Source organism: Lepidothrix coronata, unplaced genomic scaffold (genome assembly GCF_001604755.1).
Source record: "Lepidothrix coronata isolate B3197 unplaced genomic scaffold, Lepidothrix_coronata-1.0 Scaffold98, whole genome shotgun sequence".
Taxonomy (NCBI): domain Eukaryota; kingdom Metazoa; phylum Chordata; class Aves; order Passeriformes; family Pipridae; genus Lepidothrix; species Lepidothrix coronata.
Window position 1 is genome coordinate 609,978 of NW_016690278.1, and position 9,398 is coordinate 619,375.

Here is a 9,398-nt window from a genome sequence, read left to right on the forward strand (position 1 = left end):
TCTCATGTTAAACCAAAGGGGCTGTGGCAGCAACAGAAAAACATGGACAATATGGCAGCAACAGAAAAACATGGACAATAACGTTAATAAAGCCTCAACCAGGAAAGAGGTGGAAGAAATGGGACTTCTCAGCCTATTCCTGTGTTAGCTGTGAACAAAGAGGCAGCATAAGGATTCAAAGCACAATGTTAAGCAAGATTGGAGATGCAAATGAGGCTGCCCAGCTCCAAACAAGTGAAGTGATGTCCTGCCTGCAGTTAAGGACTGCACAGGTGATGCAGCCTGTGCTGCTGTGCTATTCCGTGCACAGTGGTTCCCCACCAATGTTGGCTGGGGTAGCAACACTGCAGACATTTGCCCCAAAATGCTGTCCCTGCCCTTGCTGGGCTGCACCTCCCCTTCTGCTCCTTCCCTTCCAGCACAGGAGATTCTGCATCAGTGAAAGGACAGGATGCAGGGGAAAGGGTTGGGCATCAGTTTGAAACTTCCCAGCTCCATGACCTAAGATCCTCCCACCTTGCGCTATCAGGGCATGCTGCAAAATGCAGGTCTCACCTATTCCCAAGTAAATGCCACTTCATCTCCCCAACCTAGCACCTCCCTGTAGCAAAGTCATCCAACATCAGAGAGCAACCTTATGCCTCCATGTGATTAGCACAGGGCAGAGACAGTGACAGATACTGTTCCCTGGAGTATTTAGTTCTGAGAGGAACACCCCAACACATGGACAACAGAAAGGTCACTCTACTTGCCTGATGTGATACTGCATGAACAATGGTGCTGAACTCCATCTGGTTTGCAAACACAAAGGCGCTAGGACCAGCACCCGCACTACCCTGTGAAGCTCCCTGCAGAAAACTGTGCTGTGCTGCCCTTCACCTGGTATCAAAGGAAGGGAAAAAAATCCAAAACAAAAAAACCCCACTTTTCCCAATGTAGAGGGCCCTATAACTGCGGGCATTTAAATATCCACTGTGATACTTTTACGATCAGCACTTACTTCTCAGCACTACTCACTGCACCCCTGCTTTCCCCAAGAGACCACACCTTTCTTTTTAACTTGCTATTACAAAAACTGAGCCCCAGCCTGTCCTGGGCTCCTGTAGGACAGCCCAGTCAGAGGCAGAGAGCATACATCCAAAGGTCCAGTGTCTCTGAGGGTGGAGGCTGCCCAAGGAAGAGAACAGAGGTCTCCCCAGGAAGGCCCAAATGAATTTACTATCTGGACTGAACTCCTATGCTAGCAAACTCCCCTGAGGACTTAAGCAAAGACACAGGTGGCAGGGAGCAAGCAAATCACTGGGTAGAAAGCACTTACCCCACACCCCAGCCCGTGCTCTTGCTGCTGTGATATCCACCTGAGCAGCCAGCCTGGCACCCTGCACACCACTCTGCCTCACCTGGGAGAAGTTCAGCCCATTGAGCAGGTGGCACTGCTCTTCTACTTTCTCCACAGCACCCGTTTGCTTCCGCAGCCGCTCCGCTTCCTGGGCCAGGTACAGATCCAGGACGGGCACACCCCGTGACTTGATGTCTGCCTCTGTCAGAGAGTTCACCATCAGCATCGCCCAGACTGGCCTCTTCCTCTCCCAGTTGCCAGCAATGGCATTGAAGAGATAGTCTGCATACAGCCCTTTGCCCCGCTGGTCTGGGGTAATCCAGGATGGCATCATGAGCTTGACGTACTCCAGGTGCCGCTTGAGTCGGTGGTAGATGTCACGGGGCAGCACATCCTGGAGGTTCTCCCCCTGTGGCAGGAGCTGGCAGCTGGTGAGAGCTGAGATGGTGTAGGGGTCAGTGAGGTCCAGCTCAAAGTACACGATGTGGCTCTGCTGGAAGGCTTTTTTGGAGTTCTCTGGGACAAAATCCCAGACACGCGTGTACGGGACATGGATGGTGCCAAAGAAATAGGACGGGGGATCTTTCTTGATGGTCCACAAGAAGGAGTTCAGCTCATTTTGCTGTGAGAGAGGGAGACACAGATGAGTACATGCACACTTACTTACACCAGGCCATTGCAGTAAAGGCTTAAGGTGCCAAGCTAGCAGGTCACCTGGCTCAGCAGCTCGCCAGCATGGACTTTTCCTAAAGTGACTTCACTCACACAGAGTCCCCTTTGACCATCCTTTTGCTCATGTCTTGAGGTCAAAATTTGATTCTCATTGAATAAAAACATGAGAAGATTGGCTGTGGCTTTCTCCTCCTGAATGGTAACACCGGGTCTTCTCGACAGTAATGCCACCTGATACATCCCCCAGGTATCTACCAAAACCAGCAGCAGAGCACAGCCCTAGCACACCATCTCCAGGCAGGATGCTTATCTAAATTCTGCCTTTTATTGAGTCAAAAGTTGGCATCACTTTGGTGAAGCAGAGCAGGACAGCAGGGTTTCTATCGCCTTTGCCTCAGCCCAGCAAGGCATCTTTCATCAAAGAAACTGTTGTGACACTCAGTCAGAGGGTCATGCAGCATCTTGGGAGAACTTTCCTCTTTGAGTATACTGGTTGTGGTTGAGGTGGAGTGAATTTACTTCACAGTGTCTATACGGGGCTATGTTTCGGATTTGTGCTGAAAACGGTGTTGATAACATAGAGATGTTTCTGTTACTGCTGAGCAGGCCTTACACAGCATGAAGGCCTTTTCTACCTGTCCTAAGACTCTACCAGTAAGGATGTTGGGGATGCACAAGAAATTGGGAGGGGATACAGCCAGGACAGTTGACCCCAACTGACCAAAGTGATATTCCATATCATACGGCACAAAAAGCTGGGGGAAGAGTAAGGAAGTGAGGACACTCAGAGTGATGGGTTTTACCTTCCCAAGTAACTGCCACACATGATAGAGCCCAGCTTTCCTGGAGATGGCTGCATACCTGCCTATCAAAGGGAAGTGGTGAGTGAATTCCTTGATTTGCTTTACTTGTGCACATGGCTTTTGCTTTACCTACTAAACTGTCTATCTCAATCCAAGAGTGTTCCCACTTCTACCTTTCCAGCACCCTCCTGCATCCCATGGAGGAGGGATTCAGTGCATGGCTGCGTGCTACTTGGTTGCCAGGTGGAGTTAAACTACGACAGTGAGACATTAAGAAAATGAGTAACACAAAACACAGCTGGCAGGCAGACTTGCCAGAGCAGGTAGAAATCCAGTTTTACAGGGACATAGCACATGGCAGATAGACACATAGCCAAGACCCTTCACAGCCCAGTTCTCCTTCTTAAGGAGCAGAGAAGGGCATGCAATACCTTGGAAAATAAGAGAAAAAATTCTGCAGGCCAAAAGTGGCCTATGGTTCCTGAGTACACACTTCTAAACACAGTGGAGGAAAAAGCTTCTTTCTTTAGATTAGCTTTTAAAATCTGTCCAAAACCACAGCCATCAGAAAGTCAGAATCAGATTTAAGTTTGTTCTGCTGAAAAATGTACCTCACAGCATCACCAGGAACACCTCGGTACAGGCCTGTGGTGTTCCTGCAGGACAGAAGAGCAGATGGGATAAAATGGATCCTGCTAAAATCCTTCCAACTCACTTTACACCAGCACCAGGCACAACCTTCCTCACCCACAGCATGCATGAACCCCCCTGGTCAACAGTACTTATTGGAGCAATGGATACAAACAGTTTCTGTCTGCGCAGACAGGAAGAGGTAGCCTTTGCATGTCTAAGAGAGCAGGCTTCCAGATGCACTCAAACATCTGGTCAGCTGTGAGACAGTAGATAACTTTAACCTCAGCACTGGGGCTAACTGTGCATGTATGCTGATCCAAGAAGCCTGCCTGACTGCCAAATGCAGAACAGTCTGCTTGGAGGAATTTATTGGAAGCACATTGACTATAAATTTCTGACAGTAAAGCCACAGGGTCAGAAAGGTTAATCTTACAGGCTGCTCTGCAATGGCTTATCCCAGACAACCTTCTCCAGCAGCTCTCTACATCAAACCTAGGCCATGGGTCAGGCAGCACTTCAGAGAAGTGTTACCACCAGTCCAGCTTACCAGCATGCACCACAGAATCATAGAATATCCACAGCTGAAATGGACCCACAGGGGTCATTGAGTCCAACTCCTGGTGCTATACAGGGAAAAAAAAAAAATCACACCATATGCATTGTCCACAACAAATATATTGCAAAGGGCTCTTGCTCTTCTGACTCTTCCATAGTGTTCAAGAGTCTGAAGGATACTTCAGATCCTGGTAACACCATGCTACAACTCTATATCGTATAGGACAATCCTGACACCACAAAAACCCTCTTGAAGACCATGGGAAGAAGGGAGAACAAACAGGAAGAGCACCAAGAGCTGAAGAAGATACAGGGCAACAGCTGAATACAAATCTGACATAGACCTGGGAAGAACACAGGAAAATGAATGTGCAAAGTAAAACAAGAGGGAAAACAAAACAGGGTTCCCCCTGTCATTAGTCAGAAGGGAAAAATGAAGGGATTCACCACTGTGGAGGGAAATGAACTGAAAGTAGTGGTCAGCCAGCAAGAAGGAAGCATCAGAAGTTCTGCTTTCTATCTAATGCAAGTGTAAAGACAGAAGAGGCAGCTGGGGTAGGCAAGGGGTTAGAAGGTCAACACTTCTCTTCACACAAGTCTAACCATGTATCTGGAAGTGCACAAGAACAACCACAACTGCAAAGAATTGTAAAGAACAAGTGGTCACCAGCCAGCTTAAAACTTCAACCTAGCTCCTCAATAAACCCATCCGGAAGGCTCAAGCAAGTACCAGATGAATGGTACTAGACTTTAACAGGGATCATCAGTGTTGCTCTGGACTGCTGCACACAGCCTAGCTAGAAAGGCTTTTGGCATTACACTCCTTATTTGCTCTGCACAGCCCTCCCACTTTCGTAATTGGGAAATACTGAGAGCAGAGTAATACTGCCAGCCATTAGTGGTACCACTGAAGAAATCACACAGGCCATCAGGTACAGAGTAAAGCCTTCCTTCAAAGGGCCTGTAGCACAAGCAGAAAAAAGCAGGCTGAGACCTAGCAAGAGACCTTACAAAGACTGAGACCTTACAAAGCAGAGCAGCTGGACACTCTTGCTGGCACTTCCATTTCAACAAGAGCAATCACAAACTTGGAAATGACCCCAAACACCATTCAGACCTGCCTTCTCAGAATATCTTGGAGCCAGCATGAGAGGATAGAGAACCCTCAGTTTTCCACCATTGATGGGGAACTTCTCCAGACCCTGCAGAGTCAGTTTCTGGGCACCAGCAGCTCAGTATCATCACTAAGTGATGGTACAAGGGGAGCTCACAAACCCCACTGCCTCCAAAAGGCTGCTCAGGACATGGTAATGCCTCACACTCCTTTGGCATCTCCTTTTCTTCAGAAGGTGGAGACTGGAGTCCCAGCACTGCTCTGTGTCTGTGCCAGACCCCTGCAAACACCCTGCTACTGCTCTGCATGAGAGGGGATGGGTCAAAGTCCTTGGTGTGCCTGAGCAAGTCTGCCTTCCCCTGCTATACCTTTGTGCACTCTCACATCCCCACCCACCTCCTGGAGCTCTCACATGTGTCACTGCAGCTTCAGAGAGGGAAAAGCAAGGATATAATCTCTCCCCAATACCATAAAAGGGAAGCTGTTAAACAGTGCTCTAGGTGGCTGTGAGATAGCACAGGAGCAGTGCCAAGGCTTGTTCAGCATCGCACCATACACCATCACTGGCGGCACCTCACTTGCCTGAGAGCGTGCAGTAGATAAAGGTGCTACAACCTGATTTTCCTTTGCTGTGAGATCCTTTAACACAGCTGTTACATCAAAAAAGGGTGCTTTAAAACCAACATAAATTACAGTCAAAGTGGTGTCCTGGAGGCTTAAGAGAGCTGGGCTGTACACTTGAGGGATTTCAGTTTCAGCAGCATAACAAAAAGGTTCACGAATAGATCAAGATGCACATTTCTGTCTCCACTCTTCAGTTTACTGGTGGTACTCATGATGGGAAAAACTACAAGCAAATGGAAAGAGTGGCAGCCCCAGAATAGAATACAGCTTGCTCCCACAATAAGATCTATCTAAAAACTAAAAAACAAGGCAGAAGACTGTAGTGATATGGAGAATGATGGCTCAGAGGGAAAGAAAATCTGCTGTCCAAAGAATGAAGAGCTGGATGTGAACTCCAGACATGGAAAACCTACACTCGGTCTGCTTCTTTCTACATCAGTTTTACTTTCTTCCATCTCATCTATGCTGACTGTGTGTTTCAAAGCACTGTGCAGGTAGGTGCACTCTGTGGCTTCAGGGAGTTTCAGGACCCCTAATCTTAATACTCACCACTTGGCCTCACAGCTACTCCTTCTTCCAAATCTCAGCCCAGAAATGCACTGTTTCTTAATCTACAATATTCTCTTACCTTTTCTTTTTCTTTTTTTTTGCTTGCTGCAGAAGACAGAGCATGTGGCATGCAATATCTCACCCAGGCAGACAGCCCTATAACCCTCCCTATATGGCTTTCTCCCTCTCTCTTATCTATCCTGGCGTCGTATCCTGTCATGTTCATTTATAACTAATTGGGGCAAAGATTGTGATTTTACTAACCACATTAAGTGCCCATGCAACTACAGTAATGCACACAAAAATGCTAGGCACATTTTAGTAGTCTTGAGCTTTTGCCCACCTGCATTATTGACACTTTCAAACTCAGCTTAAGACTCTAAGCAGAACTCACTTAGCAATAAACACTGTGCTGGCTACAGCTACTGAAAGAACACATGTTTGGTCTCCATTTGCCAGAAGTGAAAAATAAAAACAAAATTTTTAACTAAAAAGCCACAGGTAGACATGACTTGCTCTGCTGAAGTTCATATACGAGGAAAAGTAGCCATAAAAATTAATTGGCCCTCCATCAGGAACAACACATCATAAAAAACTAACCCACTACAACTACAAGCATTCCACTGTTAATCCCTAAGTTCTGGCTTCAATTTTTCCTGTACACTCCAATGTTAAGCAAAAAGAAAGCACTACCAGACCACATTACTTAGTAACTGGCATATAACCCAGAAAGATTTTAGCATACTTCATTTTAGATTAATTGTTCTCAATGTCTTTCTTTTTTTCCTATTAAAAAAAAAAAAAAGAGAATGGTGGGGCACATTATTGCTTGTAGTTTTAACTATAATTTGGAGTGATGATGAGAAAGCTCTCTTAAATATTTTATGTTCATTCCTTAAATTAACTTCTTTCTTTCTTTTAGGTGCTAATGTGCATATTTTTTTCATGACAGAAACTTTAGGCAACCTAACAAAAAGAAGAAACCTGTAGTCTAGAGAGGTAAGAAAAGAAAATCCATAAAGAACTAAAATAAAAACAAACAAAAATCCATGCCTGATGATGGAGGAACAAGAGAATATATTTTTTTCCTAAGGGTTGGATGTAAATATTCATAAAGATAAACTTAACAGCTTTGTAAATAAGGCAGATGCTGCCATACCTAGAGAGTGTAGCTACTACCACTGTCCTAATGACCCTAGGAAACAGCCTGCCAATTCCACAACTACAGGTGGTCTCATGTTTTAATGGCAGAGTAATCAGCAGATAATGAGATATCATTAACACATTTCACCAGCAGTTTTGCTAGTAGCTGGCAGAAGTCCAGTCAATATCTCCTGAGCAAAACTACCTGCCTGTCCCACCAAATCTGTGAAATTTCCACAACTATGACTTCTGCTGCTCGGGCTTTCAGGGGCTGTCCCCTTCGTCCTTGCTCTCAGTAGCTCCTGTCGGTAGTTTCACAGCAGCTCACAGGTTTTTGCACTTCACGCCCTCAAGGGGAAGGAGGCACCCACTCCAAATGCTTGACCTGTCTTTATGGCAGTGTCACAGCTGGCCACCTATAAATCCAGTTGACAAACTGGTTCCAGGGACAAGCAAATTTTAAAGACACTATCCCACAAGGTAGGGTTAAGCTCTGTTTAACTCAAGCTAGGCAGACACCTCCAGTGAAGAATGTGTAGCTTGGCATATGGTTGAATCAGCAATTCCCTAACCCCTAGAAGAAGATATCCTGGGGAACTGGCAAGCTCAGTTGGAGGCAGCAAGGCCCCAAGACCAGGTGCAAGTGAGAGGGAGGAGTAAAATCACGGAACAGACCTTCAGAGTTGCAAAACTTCTCACACCTACCCTGCACTGAGTCTGCTGTGGCTTTGGCACCTCCCCAGTGCAGCTGATCTGCACTTACTTCTGAGGGCATCCAGTCTCCGTAACAGCTCTGCTGGAGGAGTTAACCCTGCCTGGGAAGGATAGTGAGCACAAGTGGTGGTCCACATGTCCCAGAATCAACTCGAGTCCAAGTAGATGCCAACAGACAGCATAGACAGTCCGTTAACACAAAGTTCAAGAAGGCTTTTCCTTCATGATTTTTGATACTTTCATCTCAGAAGCTTCAGCAAGAACGGCTTTTCCTCGGTGTCTGATTTTTCATGGAAATGACAGCCACCCTGTTCACGAACTTCGCACTGGCCATAGTATCACCCCTAACCTGCAGCACTGATCCTCAGCTGTGTTAAGCACCCATCGGCGCTAGGTCAGCCCATGCTGCGCCTGGTTACTGCAGTCAGGCTGATGAGGTTAGAACACAATCAAAACCTAACACAATTTGTAACCGCGTTTTCACTCCAGGGGCACGACCTTTTGATGGTCCGAACCTGCTCCAGCACCTTGGCGTTTCGTGATAGGGCTAGAGGGTACCCCTGCGAGGGATGCTGGCAGCAACTCCGGGCCAGTCCGTCCTGTGGCGAACGGCGCCGCTCGTCCTACTTAGCACAGGTAAAAGATCCTCCTGGGCTTCACCCCGGGGGTCACGCTCTTCCATCAGCACTCAGGCGGTGGTCGTCCCACCTGGCGCACAGCCCCGGGAAGCCACCTCCCTCCCTCCGCTCCGCGGTGCAGCTCCCGGGCAGCGGCCGCCGGAGATCCGCGCCCCGCGCCCGCCTGAGTCCGGGCTGAGCTGCGGCCGGGACGGCCCCGCACACCCCACGCTGCCGCCACCGCCCCGCGAGGGGCGCAGACCCGCGTCCCCAGGGCACCCCGGCCGGCAGGGCACCCCGGCCGGCACTTACCTTCCTGCGGAGCGGGCAGGCGGCGCGGCCGTGCCGGGCTGTGGCCAGCAGGAGGAGGGAGCCCTGCAGCAGCAGCAGCAGCAGCAGCAGCGGCAGCTGCAGCAGCAAGCACATCCCGCCGGGGCGCACCATCGCCGCCCTGCGCGCAGCCTGTGGACCGCGTCCCCCTGCGGTTTCTGTTCTTCCCCCTTTTTCCTGCCTCCACATCTCCCGTTTTCCTTCTTCTCTCTCTCTTTTTTCTTTTTTTTTTTTTTAACTTAATTTGACTTTTTTTGCCTCTTTTTTTTTTTTTTTTCACCCTCCCCTCTCCCGCTGGCTTTTTA

At 48.1% G+C, this 9,398-nt stretch overlaps 1 protein-coding gene across 1 annotated transcript in view; it reads right to left on the reverse strand.

The window, feature by feature from the left end:
* TRABD2A (TraB domain containing 2A) overlaps positions 1–9,129 on the reverse strand; it is a gene marked incomplete at its 5' end in the record, with an annotated part of 67,860 nt that extends 58,731 nt beyond the window's left edge. The window contains 2 exons of the mRNA XM_017822545.1: positions 1,401–1,961; positions 9,076–9,129. Of these exons, the coding sequence (XP_017678034.1) occupies positions 1,401–1,961; positions 9,076–9,129 (615 nt within the window). The remainder of the gene's footprint in view (positions 1–1,400; positions 1,962–9,075) is intronic.
* Between the last annotated feature and the right edge of the window lie 269 nt (positions 9,130–9,398).